This window comes from Ambystoma mexicanum, chromosome 6q, assembly GCF_040938575.1.
Source record: "Ambystoma mexicanum isolate Mex_15411 chromosome 6q, UKY_AmexF1_1, whole genome shotgun sequence".
NCBI lineage: Eukaryota > Metazoa > Chordata > Amphibia > Caudata > Ambystomatidae > Ambystoma > Ambystoma mexicanum.
Genome location: NC_090937.1, coordinates 348549116 through 348570508, shown reverse-complemented (window position 1 = coordinate 348570508; position 21393 = coordinate 348549116). Strand labels below are relative to the sequence as shown.

Below are 21393 nucleotides of genomic sequence, written 5' to 3'. Positions count from 1 at the left end.
GTTGTCAGATAATTGCCGAGATGGGTTTTTAAGCAAAATATTGAGGAAAGTAACAACCAAGGAAGGCTAATTGTGCACTTTGATGGAATGTGCACGTTTAAAAGCCTGGCGATGTAAAAGCAGGCGATGAAAGTACATCGTACCCATATTTCTCCTGCTGGAGAAGTGTATCAGAATTACCATCTGGCATCCTATTTTTGACACTCCGATTTCTGTGGTAATTTCTGAGCTTGCAGGTTGGAACCCTTAAAAGGTAGGCCTAGTTTTTGATCACTGGTTCATATACTTTGGATAACTAGAACGGAACAACATCTAAGGAATGAGGGAAGGAGGAATAGAACTTGCTGCTGGGTGGAATCCCCCTCCCCATGGACCTCATTGAGGTTCCTAGGTAAACTCATGTGATGCATTCAGTTTACCTCCTCTGGGGCTAGCCTACACCCGCGCAGGTTGGGGTCTGCCCCCCGTATGACCACTTCTGCCCTTTCCCAGGATCAAACTGGGCACCTAGTTGCATTGCTTAAGAGCAATATTTTGATTGAATGGGACCTAGATCATTTTTATTATTGCATTTTTGATTTACACTGGTTTTATTTCAAGAGGCAAGACCTAAATCAACGTGGTAATTACTAGACCCCATAGGATCATGGCCAAATTAAGTTATCCCCCTCTTTCACCTTATTTTATGTTATGAGAATTTATATAGTGCAAACCATCACCAACTAGGGCATCATGGCGCTAAAGCAAAGACCAAGAGAAAGAGCAATGCAGGAAAAAAAAGAAAGCATTATGATGACTTGTGAAGATATTGGTTGTTCCCTATTTTAAATAATATGGTTTGTGAACATTTCTAAGGGCCATGGGCCTCTGTAGTTCAACGGAAATGTATAAAGTTAATTATTTTTACAGTTTGGCACATACATGGGGAAATTGAAGATGCAATTTGATTTTATTCTGCAATATTGACCTAATTATATCTATTTATATATTGTAAATGTGATACTGTTTTACTTTTCTAGCCAAGGCCCATCCTTAATAAAGTTCTATATTTTATCTATTTTGTGTTTTTTTTAATGGATTATTCTGAGTAAAGACTATTTTTTTATAGTTTTTTTAATTTTAATCATCGTATTCTGTTCCTCAAAGATTGGGCGTTCATTTAAGTCACACAGACAACTACCTTTACTCGTTTGTTGTCTGTTTCCAAGAAAGCTCTTTTTTTCTCGCAATTCCCAGAGCAATAAATCCATATTTGTCCACATCACGGCCTTGATGTGGATTCTTAAGTGAGTGCTGCTAAATTGTCATTGAATCTAGGAGACCGTCGATGTACATACTCTGCCTTCACCCCATACCACTAAATTGGTTCCTGTTTTTCAAGAGGAAAACCTGGTTCACGATGAATGTGTTTAAACCTATTTGTAAAATGTAAAGAAAATTAATTTGGGGGAATATGTATTTGCAGGTAAATGGCCAGTAGACCTTATTGATAGCTGTAACTCTGGCTAGACTTTTGGAGAGGCCTTTTTATAAAATTAATCCAGAGACATTTTTGCTTCTTGACAGTTGCCTGCAGCACAGGAGTCTACGCAGGTCTTGCTGCTACATGCATTTTTATGCACCTGGAATAACCGGTGAGGGTGAACAACCAGTGATTGTATCTTGGGTGTTAACTAGCTCCTGAATCTCCCTGGCTCTTACATGGATCCTTATCTTTGCTGAGTGACAAGGCTGTCCCAGTGGTGCCTTCTTTTTTACCTGCAGCATTTTGCATTCACTCTTGCAACCAACATTCCTTGCCAATGAGCAGTCACTGCTACCCAGCTACTCCACCGTGTTCAGGACTTTTGGGAAATCTAAAAATGTATTTTTATACGTAAATGTTTCTTCAAGCACGATTTGAAAGATTACTTTGATTTGGACTGACATTATTTTCGTAGTGTTAAAAGGCTGCTTGTTCTTGGTGGAAATAAATCATTTGTTTTCTCACAAAGTTAATACGCGTATTGGTTTCTTTACACAACAGATGAGGTGACTGATCATTTTTGTTAAAAAAGCCTGTGAATTAAATAACTACATAAAATGTAGTATCAGTTGTGTTCAGTTGGAGGCGCTTGTCGCCCTTTATATCTGAGAGAGCTTGAGTCATTGGACACTGGGCTGGTACCCCGCTACCAGATATGTCAACTAGAGAGTGGAGGAGGAGGGATCCTGTGTGATCACAATCCCACTGAGACTCGGTAACGTCGCCTCAAGAATAGTCCTGTGCAGTCTCGCACCTAGAATCTCCATTCGTCACAGTGCACCACAAAGGAGCAAACTGGCTTGAGGACTGTGCTACAGAAACGAGTAGTGAGGAACTCTCCACCCATGTACTGAAGCGTGCATACCACAGGTGACTTTACATCCATCAGAAGAGACCGTGGAATGCTGCATAACTTCCAGTCTGAAGGAGGGGAATTCAAAAGGTGGTGCTGCATGCTATGATCGCTTTAGAAACCTTGCAGCCCAGCATGCAGGCTAGGGTGGGGGGGACGCGAGAAAATCCTCTAGCAGGCGAAATAAACAATCCTAGTCGGCCTTACAAAAAAGCATCACGGGTATAAAAGAGGCTTGGAAGACTCCTTCAGTGTCTTGGACTCGGTGAAAGCAGGCGTACCTGCTGATATTCCCTTGATACAAGGGAATGACAGGTGGCGAGACTGCTGAAAAGGAAGATTGGTGGGACTGCATCCTGGGGGAAGGACGCTACAAACCAGACGAGATCAATTGCTGCTAAACCCCGGAGGGGGGACGCTCACAAGCAGGGCACAACAGCCCCTTTCATCCGTGGAGACATTGAAAAGCCAGGGCCAAAGGTTTTCCTCAAGCGATGAGTGAAGCCCCTGGCAGGAGGGAAAGATTTTTGGCTGCCTGAAAATGACCGTGAATGAGGGGTTAAAAAGGCCCATTAAAGCCAAGGTCGATGAGGGTCTGTCATGAATCCTGAAGGGCCAAAGAGCCAAAAGAGGGGGACCAGTTGCGAAGTCTGAATGAAACCAGGGTCAAGGCCTACTGTGAACCCTGAAAAAACCAAGGGACAAGTCTGTTTGCATTGGCGAATCCTTGGAACTTATGTTATTAGCTTTGAGTAGCCAGGCGGCTACGGACCTGTAAAGATTAGGTGGAATTCTTTAGTTATATTGTTTGGACTTTTCTTTGTAGTCTACGACCTATTTATGCTCTATTGTGAGGGGAGCCTTGGAAGCACAAAGGGAACACCAATCATGCTAACCCGACAGTCTTCTTTAGCAGGCTTCTTTTAGTTTATTACCCAGAATACCTTTAAGAGTTTGTCAAATCCGAACCCTCAACCATGGATATTCTGGCCTAAATAAACAATATTTTGGTAACCATATTTGATGCCCCAATTGTCCCATTGCCTTAATTTCCCCACAGAGAACATCCACGAATGTTCAGAAGAGTATTGCCTAACATTTCAGTGCTGGACTGACAAGACTGATATGCAAATGCAAGTTTTTACCTGGCAAGTCAATAGGGCAATTGCCTCTTAAACTACCAGCAATTTGCAGAGTATCCAATCAGTACTAGTTCTGTGTGGGACACTAGGCAGAGGTCCCTTTTAGCCTTGCTGAATTCCACTGCAAAGGTGCCATTGACCACACATTTGCAACCCAATATACCAGTGCAGACAACTGCATCTGCCCTAGATTTGCACAGCTTCGATCAAGAGGGAGACAATTTCACAAGCACAATTAAGATACAAAGTCTGTCAACGATGAAGTAAAAAACGATCCACAAAAGATGAGGGCTTTGAAGGCACTGACGAGCTTTGCTTCAGTGATGGATCCTGCACTACGTTTTTGGATTTTTCTCCACACTAACAGTTGAGTGGGTTCATGTGTTGCCAAGTTTTGCAAAGGCATACAATGGCCGTGAATGGTCATGGTGAATACTGCATGTACTGTTATTGTTACGTATGTGCTGGGATTCATTCAAAGTAAACCTTGCTGTAAAGTACCAGAGCACAGTAAAACAGCCGGATAGTAATAGCTTACAATATTTTGGATACAATTGGAAAGATAGAATATTAAGGTTATGCTTGGAATTAAACAGGTGGGGGGGGTACAAATGGTTAAACGCAGAGGGATACAGGTTAGGCATGGAAACGTGGATCCAGGCTTTCATATTTAGTTTGGTGGAGGGGCAGGGGAAATCCACAACCATGGGTAGAAGGCTAGCTCGGGGGTAACACGTTTTTGTCTTGGAAGCAAGACAACACAGCGCAACTCAGGTTTGAATCCTGATCCTACGCTTAGAAACCACTCGTTGCTATTATGCTTGTTATAAAAGAACAATTATAACTTATAACTTAACCATTATTATGCTCCTATAAACATATATTATTGGGAGTTTCTATCTGACCTAAATAAAAACAGCACTGAGACCCTGGGGTCTGCCTCAGCGATACTTTACTTTCCACGAGAGAAGAATACAAATGTGTTATTTTAATCTTCCTAGAAGACAGCAAGGATGCCAAGTCATTAAGCATTGCCTCCCGAGATAGTGCACATTTTTTTTAGGTCATGATTTACTGGCTTTAGGAAATCAGTCTGAATTTAAATTTGTCACTGTTCTTTTCCCGAATTCTACACTTGTGCCCAGCTATGCTAGACCGGTAAACAGCAGTCTGGCAGGTCTAGATGAGCAGGCGCAACACCAAAGGCGGCCCGTCTTTATATCTGTGGAAAAGAGGGACCTCGATATTAAAATTCTAGGGGGTCCTTGTGAAGGAGCATTAGACTTACCCACTCGAAGAGGAGAGGGACCAGGCCCTTAAATCTTAGGACATGCCTCTACCACACGTTGGGTTTATTTGTATGACATACAGATGGAAACCTTTGAAAACGCAAGCAGAATATCTAACTCCAGACAGGCCTCACAAAGTAAAGACCTGCCCCTTCGGACATGGCCGGTTGTAACAGTATCGGCAAAGCTGTCGGCATTGCGCATTTATGGAGGAAATGGCCTTGAAAATACAGGTAGTTACATACTCCAGACCAGGGGTCTGCAACCTTTTGCTCTCTGGATGTTTTGAACTCTCACCCCCAGGATCCCTCTCGATTGACTATGCTGGACAGGGCTGATGGGAGTTTTAGTCCAAAACTTCTGGAGAGCCTAAGATTGCAGACCAGTGGTGTTCAAAATGGTGGGCTGACTCCTTCGGGGGCAGGGGGGGTCTGAAGTATGTTAAGGGGGGGCCCAGACTCTTTAAAAGGGGGTTCAGACTTCTGTTTTTAATATACAAAACATGATTACGATGTCTAGACACTCTGCTTATATTTTAAATAAACGGCCCCCTCTGTTCATCCTTTGGGCCTCCTGCAGGGGTCGGTGGGGGGTCGAGCCAGAAACAATATTTGGACTTGAGGGAGGGCTCAGTATTAAAATGTTTTGAATACCACTGCTTTAGACGGACCATTCACCATGAGTGCAGACCGCAAAGATCCTGACGAGCACCAGCGGCATCCGCACAGGGCTCGAGGATTTGAAACTGTGATTGACTTTGTCAAAGCGTAGAACTCTCCGGCAGCAGCAGGATGCATTGCATTCACCCAGCAAACTGACTTGACCGGGGGTGTTGCTAGGTCTGGAAAAGATTTGGAGCTACACTAATGTTGGGATTGTGGGGACTCGAGGCTAGCTAGCCTTTTGAATTTAGCCCCTGAGCTTCTATCTGGGGCTACAACCAAAAGACCCGGGGCTATAGCCCCCTAACACCACCCCTAGCAACCCCTCTGGACTTGACCCTTCCTGCCAGCCACCTGGCCCTGACAGGAGTATCAGACCTTCCTGTGGGGAAAGTGTGCTTCTTGGGCACCACCACCACCCCCCAGTTTATTCTTTATGATCCCCTGTTATGTGTTTGCAAATGCCCTTTTATAAATGAAGAGTAGCTAGTACTAGTACGGTTGCAATAATGCCAAATTTCAAATTTCGATAGTACCTCGGCCAATCAAACCTTGAATTGCAGTTTTCAGAAGTTGCCTGTGATTATGTCACAAAATGCACTCCTTATGCAAAATGTATTCTGAACATGGAATTGGGGGCGATGTTAACTCCTCAGACAGAAAGTGTTATGTTTTGGTTAACCCCTTCAGTGCTGTGGGCGTATATATTCATCCTAATTTACTAATTGAAGTCGCACACTTGTGCGACTACCCATGTACTCCTTCAGAGTTGCACACAATGTACAAACTGACTCTCACATTTTCGCACTCAGACATGTGGAACGAATGCTTGGTTCATTTCAATGAATGGGAGTGGGGTCCTATTCATCGACCCACCCTAATTAATGTTGACAGATGGCATGTCCTTGTATTTGCATACTGAAGCACCTGCTTGATTCTCGTTAAAGGATGCACCCTCTTTTCTTGCCCTAACCCAAGATTTCCTTCTGAATAACCCAATCTGCCAAGGTGTCTAATGTTGATTGTTAAGCTGCAATTTTGTTCTAGCTCCATGCAAAAAACGGCATCTGGCAACGAGTGCACATTTACCAATGTGTGACTGCCTTCCTTAAACTGGGGTGTGTTTGCTGTGGCTTTGCTTGCATGTTATGCGGTTCATTTCTACCTTTTTTCTTAAAAACCTTATGAATTCCTGCATTTCTAACATCTATTTATTAACATCGGCTGTGTGCAACACAAATAACTGTGATGAGAAGCACTTTTTTGAAATCACTGGTCAGAGATGTATGTAATGAGGTTTCTAAGTTTTTGGAAATCTGATCTACATGGCAGGGAAAATACGGTGCTCTTAACATTTTTCTAGCATGGAAATCCGGGCGTCCAGACTTGCATGAAAGCACTAATCACCTTCTCTCTTCTCCTTGACTTGCACCCAGGCCGCCAGACAGATCAAGGATAGGTATGGTACAAATACTATTTTATTCTTTTATTTATTTTTTATTTCATAAATGTCTTGTCTTGAAGGTAATGCTGAACAGTTAATTTTATGAATCCGCAGCTTGTTCTGTGTCCTGTAAAAATGAAAAGTGTTGTATGCTTAAATCCCAGAAATTCGTTTCAGTGTATGTGTGGATGGAGGGGATTGTTCCCTGCAGGGTCTATGGGCTGGTTAGATGCTTACCTGACAAGTGACTGCACCCCCTGCTTGATGAGCCCCTAGCCCCGTCTGCAAATGCTTGACACTGGAACAGCACATTCAGACTGTCACCTGAGGTCAGTGTAGAAGGTGCTGGGCTCACGGGTGCCCGCCCGCCCATCCCCAGAACCCCACAGGCAGGAGGAACCGGCTCTCAGGTCTGCGCTCTCATCATGATGGCAAATATGACGTCTATGGGTGTCTCCAGAGATTTAGTGCATCTTGAGTGTAAAATATTGCATTGAGAATAGTTTGGTGGTCTTTCGCAGTCAGCTAGGCAAAACACAGCTGGTAAGTAGAAAAGCATTTAGAAAAAAACGTGTCTACTTTTTGCTACTTTTAAAAAAATGTACTTGTCTTAATATCCTTCTTACGGTGCCCAATCTGCCCGTCCGTAGTTGTAAATAAGGCTTCGAAGTGCTTTCTAATTTGACTACTTAATGATTTCAGCAATGTCTGAATACGTTGGATGGCATAGTGTTATTGCAAGTAAGGTTGTACAATGATCTAGGATGAACAACATACATGCTCCATTTTCAGACACTTCCGGGTCTCTTTTCAGTTTCAGTCCATCCTGCAGGGGCGTAGGAGACATAAAATCTGGCGAGACAGGGGACATCTTTGGGACTTTGCTTTATTTATTTATTTGTTGTGTTTTAGTCAAAGAACTCGACTTTTCACGAAATTAGAATTAAAATCGCAGTAAGTATTAAATTACAAATATCACTGTATAAAACAAGAGAAAAGAATAAAAGAAAACAGAAGAACATTAAAGGATGCAGCAGCAAAGAACATGTCTTTGTATGTTGCATTTCAAGATTTTTCATCTGACTATGAGCTCATGATAAGAGAGAGGAAATAACAATTACTTCCAGTGTGCCACAGCTAGGACGCCAGCTCGTAAAGAGGCAGATCACCTGTAAGTGGACTGCTGCCAAATAAAGGAGTTGAAGCCTTTTCTACCAACTGCAAGTTGCTACTTTTTTTGTGTGGGGCAAGGAGACGTGTGTGTCTCTTGGAATGGAAAGATGGGGGTTTCAAAGAAGGAGGAAATCTTGTTTGGACCTCTGAGTAAGCCCTGTTATGGGAGTAGAGGGACCAGGTGTGTGTGATGTTGCTGCTTTGACTGTCCGCCGGGGCGGAGGGGGTACAGCAAACAAGGAGGATGAATGATCGCAAGCCCACCCCCTTATAAGCACTCCCCAGGTCCGAGGCTAGATGTGTCGGACCCGGGGGATGCCTAGTAGGTGGGGTGTATGTGGACCCAGGGGGGTGGCCAGAGGGGCAGCCCGCAATGTGGGCTGCCCCTCTAGCGCCCCTGGGAGGGCCGGGCCAGCCTGTCACGATGAGTCTGGTCCCTCTTATTCCATCTCATGCTGGCTCCAGAGCTTAACCTTTCTTTGCCTTTGTTATTCTGAATGCAGAGCTGGACTCTATTCCTTTCTCGTTTAACATTTGCTGCAAAACCTGATCTATTGAATTCTCTCATATGTTACTAGGACGGCAGAGCATGGGTCCTCTGCCCTGTTACATTATTCAAAGAGCCCCTCTAGCCTTTCTTTGCCTCTCCCTTGACTCACTGCTTACTTGCTTAATACTTTACCTCCTTGCTTGAACACTCAACATATTCTCCCTAACACAGCAATGGCAGCTGCAGTCTGTCTTAACTTCCATTTGTTCCGTGTCTTGAATTGGCCTCTAATTTCCACTTTTCTGTCTGCAGGGGAAAGGCATTTGCCAGTCACTGCCATGATGGTTCTACCTGTCCATAAGAGGGCGACAGCTAGTCAATATTGGAAGAACATGGCATATTATGTCAAAGGCTGGCAACTGCCTTCCTAATGCCTACACAAGAGACACGACTCTTGCCTTTGTTTCTAACAGTAATTCAGTGGATGAAGAAACACAAGAACACACATATTGCTTATAAATGAAGGGGATGATGTCACACTTGGTTAAGACATTTTGATCATGCCAGGTGCTAATTTCCAGCTGCAATTCAGCGATTACCTTTTAGACTTCTGGCTTTAAATAACGTTAGTATCACCTGGAAAGCACAGAGGTTGCTCAACAGGGTTCCTGGAGCACGAGGGGTACCATACTTGTGGGCATGGATGATTGGAGGGCATTCTTGCCCTGGTTTGGAGCCTGGCCCCTACAGCTAAGATGGGGGAGGGGCCTATTACCTTTGGTTATAGGTACCCTTTGAGGGTGGCCAGACATTGCCTCCTGCTTTAGCCCACTAACAGCTCTGCTTTGCAACTTTATCACACATACCTGTCAGGTGGCATGTAACTCAATGCTACTAATGTTATCAGCCCCTGAAGTCTGGAATCCTTTGCCACATCAACTAGGGTACAGGCTTGCCACCTGAGACTTACCCATGTCTGAGTCTGCATCTGTCGCCCTGTGGGGAAGACACACACAGAAAGAGCAGGGCACAGTGCCCTAATGGGTTTTTCACAATTCTTCCTCAGGTTGGGCACAATTCACTCCTCAGAGAAAGTGGCACATGCTGGGCAACATTCTCCCACTTTGACAATGTCACCCAAAGAGCGAAATTGGGCATTTGAAATACCTCTGTCGACTTATTATTGCGCAATCCACACTGATGGGTTTAAGCACCTGCTTAACGTGAGATGGCAATTAAGGGCATTTGCCAATACACTCAAGAAGCACAGGACACCCTCTTACCAGCAACATTCCATGCTCACTCATTCTGATCACGAATTGGCATTTATCTGGGGTCATGTTAAATGTATTTATTTATTTATTACATGTGTAGCATCACGCAAAACCCCCAAGCATCAAGGCACAAAGTAAACTGCATGGAGTGGACCATTTCCATTGGCGCACGTTTTTACTTTTCCGCCACAAAATGGAAGAGTTTAGCGTAAAAGGCAGGTGAAATCACATTGCTTTTCCACTTTGAAAGAGTGTAAATACCTCGTGCAATTAGCGATTTATGGCGGAATTGACAATGGCTTCCTCTGGACTACGCCGGCTTTTACCAGGTTTAATTTCCAAGCAGATCCCATGGGAATCCCTTTCCTTGTTTCCAGCATGAGAATCCATGCTGGCAGTAAGGCCGCATTTGTCTGGTGGAGCGGGAAATACAGGGGGTCCTGGTGTGTCCACTCGGCTCCCAAACTCCACCCAGAAAATGCACCAAAATCTGACCAATTAGGAAAAGCAGCAGTAATGGTGTTTTCCACCACTTTTTCTGAACCAATTGACCTGGAAAATGCTGTGTTGCATCGGAAGATGAATGCATTCACTCTGCCTATTATCCCATCGGAAGATTAAGCCAGGTGCTGAACACAGGTGTTACATATTCCTGTGCGCAATCTGCATTTGGAGAATTATCTAACTGAGCTACCTTACAAATGATATCTCCTCTGGGGCTTTACCGTCTTAACCCCTTTAATACAATAGGTATTTCCCTCCAGTGCCAAGGCCTTTTTAGGTGGTTTCAGTATGTCGCCATTCAATCCCTTGTAACTTCTTTGTTACATGAGATATTTCGGCCAAAGTTGGTCCCTTTTTTCCCCCCACATGTAGGCGGTCTTAACGCCACCCAGGAATCCTAGTTTGCTGTACGGGGGTTGAAAGAAAATAATCAAAAAGGAGAACTTTTGTTTTTTTTTTCAGAAAATGCCAATAAACTGTTGTGCAAAGAAGCCTGTGGGGTTTTCGTTGTAAGAGCTAGGAACAAGTGGTTTTCTGAGCTGGATTCACCATTTTCCAGGCTTTCAAGAACAGATTGAGTGGAAACCAAAATAACATATTTTTATATGCTAATCAGCGTTTTGTGAGAGGTAGGCGATTTTGGTGTTTTTTTTGTCCAATAGAACATGCGTGGACGGAATGGAAGAAAAGGGTTGGAAAGCTGAAATGGAAGCCAGAAAGGCATAAGTTTCTGAAAAGTAGACCATATTCCAAGTTTAGGGGTGATTTGCACAGGTCAGGCAAGAACTATGTAGGGAAAGATTCCATAGTTTGGGGGGAAATCGGGAAAATGACAGAAAAAAAAACTACAATTTCGCACATTTCACTCTGGTCACCCACCGAAACATGCAGGCAACAAACAGATGACCTACCTTCCCACGTTCCCACAGGTTTCCCGACAAAAACGGTACCTCACATGTGTGGGTGCACCTACCTGGGTGCAAAGAGAAAAGCCTAAAACACTGGTAACCCCAAGACTTTTCGCACACCAGATTTTCAGGAATTTTGCTCATGTGGACAACCTACAGATTTGGGCCTAGTCGAAGCCATGAAGGAAAATGGGGAAACACATGCATTTCCGAAAAGAAGACACCCGTGGGAATCCAGAGGTCTGACTTGCACAAATCGCCCCATATTTTAAGACCCACAATCCCTGACAAAGTCTGAAATTTAGTTGAAAAAACAATATGTTCACTTTGTCTGGGATTGTGGGTAATACATTCTGGGATGAAATGCATGTGGTACCCTGTTTTCCTTCGTGGCTTCTACACGCTAGGCCCAAATCTGTAGGCTGTCTCCCCAAACCCTTTGGGGGTTACCAGTTGTTTAGCCTTTTCCCTTTGTGCCCAGGTATGTGCACCCACACATGTGAGGTACCGTTTACGTCGGGACACCTGTGGGAATGCGGGAAGGTAGGACATGTGGTATTGTCAGTGTGTTTCGGTGTGTAGCAAGAGGGAAATGTCTGAGAATTGTAGTTTTTTCACAAAATTTGAGATTTGCCAGGGATTGTGGGTAATACATTCTGGGGCGATTCCCGCAAGTCAGACCTCTGTGGATTCCCAGGGGTGTCCTCTTTTTGGAAATGCATGGGGTTTCCTGTTTTCATTGGTGGCTTCGACACCCTAGGCCCAAATCTGTATGTTGTCCACATGAGCAAAATGTGCTCTGCCAAAAGGCTTGGGGTTACCAGTGGGTTAGCCTTTTCCCTTTGCGCCCAGGTAGGTGCACCCAAACATGTGAGGTACCGTTTATATCGGGACACCTGTAGGAACGCAGAAGGGTAGGACATGTGTTGTTGGCGGCGTGTTTCAGTGGGTGGCCAGAGTGAAATGTCTGAAAACTGTGGTTTTTCCACCAAATTTCAGAGACATTTCCCTCTGCCCACCCACCGAAACACGCCGCCAACAACAGATGTCCTACCTTCCCGCATTCCCACAGGTGTCCCGACGAAAACAGTACCTCACATGTGTGGATGCACCTACCTCGGCGCAAAGGAAAAAGGCTAACCCACTGGTAACCCCAAGCCTTTTGGCAGAGCAGATTTTGCTCATGTGGACAACCTACAGATTTGGGCCTAGGATGTCGAAGCCACCGAGCAAAACATAAAACCCCATGCATTTCCGAAAAGAAGACACCCATGGGCACCCCCCTTTTCACTAAAAACATCCATGGTGGTTTAGTGACCCCCACACCAACCCAAAACAAGTTATTATTTTTTTTTTGCCTCTTTCCTAGGGGCAGAGTTTGCTATTAATCTGCCCCAGGGAGGGCTACATGAGATGCCCCCATCCATTTGAGGTGGGGGGGAGAGGGCCACCCCCCTTTCCACTAAAACCATCCATGGTGGTTCAGTGCCCCCCCCCACACCCACCCAAAAGAAGTTATAATTTGTTTTATTTTTGTTTTGCCCCTTTCCTAGGGGCGGGTGGGCACATGGGTGTGGCCATCTGCCCCCCAGGGGGGGGCAAAACGTACTGCCCCAGGCTTGGGGGGGTGGCTCTGCCAATATTTGCAGTGGCCTCCTCCCACCCCAAATGGATGGGGGCATCCCATGTACCCCTTCCTAGGAGCAGAAATCTGCCCCCAGGGAAGGCTACATAAGGTACCCCCATACACTTAGGGTGGGGGGGGGGGCACCCCCCCTTTCAAACACAAACAATCCGTGTGGTCTAGTAGGCTCCCCACCCCCACCCAAAACAAGTTATAATATATATATATATTTGTTTTACCCTTCCCTAGGGGCAGATAGCACATGTGTGACCATCTGCCCTCAGGGGGGTGGCAAAACGTACTGTCCCAGACTTGGGAGGGGTGGCTCTGCCAATATTTGCAGTGGCCTCTCCCCTCACCCCAAATGGATGGGGGCATCTCATGTACCCCTTCCTAGGGGCAGAAATCTGCCGCCAGGGAGGGCTATATAAGGGGCCCCCTCATCCACTTAGGGTTGGGGGGGAGGCCCACCCCCTTTCAAACACAAAAAATCCAGGTGGTCTAGTGGGCCGCCCGACCCCACCCAAAACAAGTTATAATATATATCTTTTTGTTTTGCCCTTCCCTAGGGGCAGATGGGCACATGTGTGTGGCCATCTGCCACCGGGCGGGGGGTCAAAACGTACTGCCTCAGGCTTGGGAGGGGTGGCTCTGCCAATATTTTCAGTAGCCTCTCCCCCCACCCCAAATGGATGGAGGCCATCTCATGTACCCCTTCCTAGGGGCAGAAACTGCCCCCAGGCAGGGCTACATAAGGTGCCCCCATCCACTTAGGGGGGGGAAGAGGGCCACCCCCTTGCGAAAATCCCTGGTGGCTAGTGGTCCCACCTGCACCCACCCCACCCAAAACTACGTTTTTTTTTTAAAAAACATATTTTATTTTTGTTTGCCCCCCTTCCATGATCACCCATCTGCACCAGGGTATTGCCCCCATGCTTTGGTGGCCAGGGGGGAGAGGGCATCTTACATAGTAAGCAGCCCAGCCCCACTGCAAAAACAGATCCCTGCACGATATTCTGAGGGAGATAAATGACATTACATCCCCCCCCACTTAAAATTGTGGGGGGGATTTGTTCCCCCTATCCCCCCCCCATGTTCTACGCCCATGTGATCCTGTGTGTAGACAGTACGAGGACCGGAATGTTCGGACTTCTAAAACCACCAGCAGTGAATCTGAAATCAATATTCTGTGAGCCATTTAGTCGGATTAAAGAATGCCACTAAATTAAAAGTCCCAAAGACCCTCCTGGCGTACCCTGGATTTGTCAAACATCTTGTGAGTGCACCGGCCTCTACTCCATGTACAGCAGTGACCACAAAGTGTAGTGAATCTCTGGTCCACATTACTGACACCAGAATAGGCTATGTGGGGCGTCACTTAGTCTTAGATGGGTAATTTCCTTTACTTAAATTGCAGTTAAAGTTCAGTTTTTAAAAAAAGCTTCTATATCTGTCTTTTGGTTTCAAGTTAGAGGTTGTTTTTGGAGTGGCAGGTTCCCCCGGGACTCAAGTGTTTATCAGCTTGTCACATGACTATGTAAGGGCTAGTACTAGTCTGACATTAGTATGTCAGGCCAGAACACTTAAAGGGGGAACTGCCACAAAAGAGAAAATACTCCCTGGTGCACGCTCCAGGACCCTTTGTTTCTGATGTCCAGAGAAGTAGATACTTGTCACTGCAGTTTGCTGTGAAAAGAGGCTAGCGTTTTTCCTGTTGCTAAAGTGACTTTCTCTCGTAGCCTTTGCAACTGCTTGTAGCATCATGGCTAGAGTAAGCAGGAGACCGGTCTGTCTGGACCAATGGCTTCTGGAACTATTGCATATGCCAGGTTGTTGGAGATGCTTCACTTTCTCAGCCCAGAGGAGGGAATTGTGGGAGGTGGCCACTGCTAGTAGACACAATGTGGAGGCGTATTTCTACCCCCTTTCCCTCAAGGCTTTAGGAACTAGTTCAAAATAGGGCACAATGTTTGCTGGGTGCTGAGAGGGCATAAGGGAAATGAAACAAAAACTCACAGTTGCCCTTTAATTAGTGCTCATTTTTCGAAACACTGAGTAGGGAAATCCAGTTGTGGTTTCAGGATATCCACAAAGCATATACGAGGAACATTTACATATAAAGAGGTTTATTAGGGATGTGCATATTTGTTATTTCTTAATTATTGATTGGAATTCAAAGCTCTGGACAGACGGTCTTGCTCTTAGTTCTTCTATTCCCTCCTTAACACAGCAGAAAGCAGATCACCGAAATCTCTCCTCAAAAATAATTTTAGGATGGTAATCCCGCCAAAATTCTCTTTTACTTGGTCATATTTCAAATAGATTTACCTAGATATCTAATCATTTGGAAGCCCAGATCCTAAAATTGCAAATGTTACTGGGAGACGTAGCAGACTGCCTTTGTGCACTAGTTTCTGAACAAGAGTTGCTAATCTTACATACAAATCATACATATTGGCTCAGCTCTAACATAAAACAACCTAAAAACAAACTCTGGGGGATACCAACAAATTTGGAGTTGAGACTATTGTTCCGAGGGAAAAGACCTCTTGTACAACTAAAAATATATGCAACAATTAAGAGCTAGACGACAATATTATGCAGATTGTGTTTTAAAAGCTCCTACCCAGCCTTTGGTTCTTAAAAAAACTAAAAAAAAAGTAAATTGTAAATGCATTGAACAATCCATAACCATTGGCATGAAATCCCTTCTTCTCAGACTTTGTGACGGTCTGGACATTTTGTTGTTGGAAAGATTCAAGCTATTGAAGTACTATTAAGTTAAAAGCAAAAATCGCACATCACATTTTTGTTGGCTTACTTTCTGCCTTGCATTCTGGGAACAGTCTCAATTTACAATCTTTTATGCTGTCATCCACAGAGGCTTGTGCAAACATCCTTTGGACTAGAACATGCTCAGGCGCTCTAGATCCCTGCCCCCCAAAAAATATTTCAACAACTTCTGTTGATACCGGTAATGTATTTAGATTGATTTGCTATGCTAACATTAATAGTATAACTTCCTCTTAAATTGAACATGATGGTGGTAACACCCTTTAGAATAAAGAGCAGTCTAGTCCGGAAGAGCTCTTCAACTATTACCTCCAACTTTTTCACTTGAGGGGGGGTTAATGATCCTAACAAATCTGCATGAGCGAGCAAGTGCTGCAAGAGATCCCCAACCAAGAGTGGGATCCGGGGACGGAGAGAGAGCCATGTCACCCTCCTTGCACCCTCCCTCTACTGAGATTTAAAATAAATAGTGGATCAAAATGGTGAATTTTACTGCATTCTTTGTGAAAAAATGTGCACAAATGCATACACCAGTTGTGTTGGGTAACACATGAAAAGAATCTAGAAGATGCCAGCTCACCAACAGTACACAATGGCAATAGCCAAACTATTTTCATGATGCCTTTCCCCGTAATCTATGCTAATATTCTGTCGGTGTGAGAAGATATTTTCTTTCTGGATGTGCCCTCTAGTACCAATACTGCCTTCATGTTTTTTTTTTTTTTACACTGCTCCAGTTCACCATAGTGGTCTCAAAGTGCATTCAACTTGTCAGAATTGGAAGCATTCGTTCCTCCGAGGGAACGCAGGCCCCTATTCTGCTGGGAGGTTTTGACCGTAAAATAGTGGGGTATAAGAATGTTGTCTCAAATGTTGTGTATTGGAAACAGGGAAACTATGTGTGAGTGCTCAAGGATTGGAGTTGAGGTGGTGTGAGTGCATATGTAAAGTTTGGGGGTGTGAGGAGCTTGAGATGTGTTCGGCAATCCTAAGTATGTTGTGGGCAAGGTCGAGAAGGTCAGCTGCCAAAACACCCAAGATACTAATTCCGAAAGTATGTGTCGATTGTGTGTAGAAAATTGAAATGGATCAGAGTAAGCAGATGAAGGCTGAGGTAAGGAAATGGAAGCATGCCATCAGATAGCTGAATAAAGTTCTCCAGTAAATGAGGATAAGGGATTGGATAGTAGGCCAGGACATGACAGGAGTGATGGTAGGGGTGGAGGGGGGTGCACTTTTTAATATCCTCTCACCATAAATGCGGAATCAACTATTTATTAATGTCCTCTTGATTTAAAGGCCCTTCCTTATCAGTGGACTTTGTTTCAGCACTTTCTAGTTGTCTCTTTCCTTTAGTGAACTCAAATACTAGTTTCCTATTAATGGGAGATTTGAATTTTTGGTTAGGGCATGAGGAGGATAACATAGCTTTAGAGCTCCAGCTGCCCTTTCTGACATGGGCTTTGATAAAAAAAAAAAAAAAAATCCAATCACCCACCCATCGTTTGGGGGACACATTAGATTGGGTTACTACTCACAAGGTCGATTCAAAGGACTTTTTGGTGTCACCTTGTCCATGGTCTGACCATTTCCTTGTAGAATTTACTGTGCACTCTGTATTTCCTAGGAACGTGAAAGACGGAAAGGCATTAGGGGTGTTGGCCAGAAATCTTAAGAACATTACATTGGAACGCGTAGAACCCCTACCGAGTTCATTGGCTAATCTCTCGGATTTTAAATCTTCCAATGAATTGTCAAGGTCTCTTTCTTCTAACCTCAATTTTATCACTAATTCTCTAGCCCCACAAAAAAAGAGAATGCAAAAGGAAGAAAAAAGAATTTATGGTTCTCCCCGGAACTAAGAAACCTTAAATCCTTAACTCTCAAACTCTTCTCTAAATGGAGACTTATCTCTACTTCTTCAGCACTGGCAGCCTACAAAGGAGCAGCCTAAGATTATAGCTTGCGATAACTGCAACACATTTTTTTTTTCAGAATGCACATTCAAACACAGGGGGAGCTCTTTAAGATTCTTAAAGAACAAGAAATGAAGCACTCCCTTGACTCGGGATTGTTGGTTAAGGATGCTGCCTGGTGTGCAGAGTTTCAGAGGCAATGCATGACAAACCTAATGGTATTAAAGCTGATATTGTCTTAAAGAAAGCCTACATAGGGTAGTAGGAGTTATTCCTTGTGGGTCTCATGCTAGATGCCCTACCATTCCGCAGTTTAGCTTCTCAGCTATAACGACAGCAGAATTGGCTGTTTTAGTGGACCAGCTGAAGGCTACAAAATGTAAAAGTGACCCTTGTTCGGCTATTATAATAGAAATATGTGCACCCACGTTGTTCGAAGCGATTTGCAAGTTTGTTCATATCTCTTTCAGCCAGGGTTCAGTGCCTCATGATTTAAAATAAGTATGGGTGACCCCAATTCTTAAAAAACCTGGATTACCCATATACTCCCCTAATAATTATAGGCCAATTACCAATACCCCTTTCCTGCTAATGATTCTAGATCAGGTGGCTTACATGTAAATTGCAGAGCATCTGAAAAAATTCCCTGCTCTTAATGATCATCTATCGGGTTTAGGCAGGGGTATGGAACAGAGACGGCACTGCTGAATTGAAGGCTAGACTCTTGGACCGAATGGACAAGAACAACGCATCCATGTTGATGCGGCTGGATTTGTCGGGAGCCTTCGACCTGGTGGACCATTCCATCATGGTCGCCGCGTTGAGGGACGTCGCACATTTTACTCTGGCTGCAGCTCAGTGGATATCCTCTTTTCTCTGCAACCAGGATAGCAGTGCATACTACAAGGAGGCAGCAGCAATGCCCATTGTTTTAAAATTTGGTGTACCGCAGGATTCTTGTATATCGCCATGTCTATGCAATATTTTTACAGAACCTTTCTTTGCCCTTCTAGCACAAGAGAAGGTAGTATTTACAAACTATGAGGACGACACGCAGTGTGTCATCCCTATCACTGGGATTCACGACACTGATGAAGCTCAGTTGAATAGGAGATATGCTTTGATAGATAATTTGATTGTACAAAATAGCCTTTCTTTGAACAAGGACAAAACTGAGCTTCTGATTGTTGGATCCCCTTACATGATACAGAAACTTGGGCCGGCATATGAGAGTTTTCATATTGGGGCCTCAAAAATAATCCCTCTTAAGAAGGTCAAAACATTAAGTGTCATCTTCGATCAGCATCTCAACATGAAGGCTCATATTGCGAGCTTGGTGTCGATTTCTGTATATTATATTAAACTCCTGGCTCACTTGCAGCCTTTTATCACCCAAGCTAACGCAGATACTATTACAAGAGCAATTGTAGGGGCCAAGATTGACTATTGCTCTAGCCTGTTGGTTGGGATTAGCAAGTAAGTCTGTAAGAAGTTGCAGGTCATCCAGAACGTGGCAGTGCGAGTAGTCATGGGACTTGCCCGGAGAGATCATGTCAGTGTCTAGACAAGCTCTGCACTGGCTGCTGATGGAGTCAAGAATCCTGTTTCGGCTACTCGTAATTGCACATAAATGCAGGCAGGGCAAAATGCCTGCATACCTTCAGGATCTCTTAGTGAAAAGAAAATCATGTAAGATCGCTTAGATCTAGTAATCAGGAGTTTTTGACACTTTCTAGGTGTAGAACGACGAAGGCCTCAAAGGGTGTCTTTCAAAATGCAGCCCCCAAGGCAAGGAATGATCTGCTTCTAGAATTAAGGGCCATCGAGTCCACAGAAGTTTTTAAAAAGAAACTAAAGACACTCCTGTTTGTCTAATCGCATTTTTACCTGCAGTAATATGGCTATTAACTCCCAGCTTATATGTGATATATGTCTGTATTACTTTTTCTTGTCTTGTTGCGCTCTTAAGCCCACCGGTCCATGGCCTGCGCAATATCAATCTATAAAAGTAAAGTTAAAATGCTATGTACTCTATATGCAGTAGATATGTGGGAGGTGATCACCCACGTAGTCATATCAAGTTTGGAAGTAAGAGTAGTAATTAAGACAAGGAAACATGGGTTAAAACGTGTGGGATATCAATTATACAGATACTCTCAAACTGGCTCACCACTTGTTCTCATATTTGCGCTAATGTTCAGGCACTCTTCACAGGGATTGGCTCTGCCATCTGTAAATGTAAGTCAATTCTGATGGAAATTCACATCACTGTTCTTCAAATAAATACAACTCCTATTTGTGTCCTAGTTTCTCCTGTTCCACAGTGTTTCTGGTATGTCGTATTGCAGCACAGTCATAGTTTAGTTTTCTTAGGTTATAAATTCACCTCTGAGTCTAGGATTCTCTAATTATCAGTTCTAGTGTTAAAACTGGGTTTTGCTTCTGTCAGTTTCATCAATGAGTTTTCCAGCTTGTTAAGGTGGCACGGGAAGCCAACCAGTTAACCTCCAGATGTATTTGTCTACAGCTACATCAACTTCAGACAAGCCTAGTCTATGGTGAGAAATCGAGAGTTGCAGACCAAAACATCTGGAGGGGTGACCGTTTAGCAAAACCTGGCTACAGTGAGCATTTCATTGTTGACATTCCAATTGAGAAAGCACATTCCCTCTTACTCATTGTCTTCCTCTTCCCTAAATATCATGAGCAAAACTGAAAAGAAGAAAAGGTCAGGCTGCCTGTGCCAATACATTCCAGCTATGCCCAGAATTCCAGTAATGCTACTGTAAGAAAACAAGTTCATGATGGCTGTGCCACTACATGGCAGTGTCTCCAAGCATGAATGCCCATGTTGCTTTGTCCTTACAACTTAATACATTTAAAAGAAGCCATGTCCGTACAGACTGTGCCATTGTTCGCCATCGGTATGTTGGCACACTTCTGTTGCGTTTCTCATAACTGTTATAATACCACTGAATAAAACAGGTCTATGCAAGCTGTGCCAATATAGGCCAGTGTACGCACTAAAAACACTTCTGTTATAGTTTATTTGCCCTTAATGTTAGTAATAATGGCTGTTTGTTCTGTATTTTATTTACGTATGATACCTATGTGTGCACTATGGAAGAAAACATCACTGTGGTAGGGAGGTAAGGTTGCCATGCTCCTCCTATGTATGGCTTGTGCCAATCCACATTGCTCAGGAGGTTCTATGAAATTGGGGTGACCGATATAGCATTGCATTGTTGCCGAGGATTTCTATCTGGCCACTCTTAACCAGTATCACTGGCCCCATTTCAATTTGATCAGTTGCTCCCTCTTGTGGAGTGCCACAAGGGTCTATGTTGTACCCTCCTTCTATTTACGGTGTACATCTGCCCCTCCTCCATATTATTTTCTCTTCTGGACTGGATTTAAAACCCTGCAACTCTTTCTTAGGTTGCAAGGTGCAAATAGAATTTCTCCTAGCACAATGTCTTCTGTATGTTGCTATCTGGATGCCTGCATGCTGACTTAAACTGAACCCTACAAAGCAAGATTATGGTCTTCTGTTTGGACAAAACCAGTGCATCTGGTCTCCTGAATTCAGGTCCCCCGAAGTGATAATTTACAGATTACCTGTGAGCGGTTAGAAGACTAGCTTCCCACTCTCATAATGAGCTATCATTTACATCTCCGATTATGAAGATGGTGCAGTGCTACTGGCTTCATCTTCGAATTCTAAACCGCCTTTTTGATTACTTTGATATCACACAATGTAGCACTGTCACACAGGCACTTGTAATTTAACATCTGA

At 44.1% G+C, this 21393-nt stretch overlaps 1 protein-coding gene across 5 annotated transcripts in view; it reads left to right on the top strand.

The window, feature by feature from the left end:
* FSD1L (fibronectin type III and SPRY domain containing 1 like) overlaps positions 1 to 21393 on the top strand; it is a 707922-nt gene that overhangs the window by 267870 nt on the left and 418659 nt on the right. For 4 of the 5 annotated variants that reach the window (XM_069630835.1, XM_069630836.1, XM_069630834.1 and 1 more), the window contains exon 5: positions 6908 to 6930. The exons of the other annotated variant lie outside the window; for it this stretch is intronic. In XM_069630835.1, coding sequence (XP_069486936.1) covers positions 6908 to 6930 — 23 coding nt within the window. The remainder of the gene's footprint in view (positions 1 to 6907; positions 6931 to 21393) is intronic. 5 annotated transcript variants of the gene reach the window in all.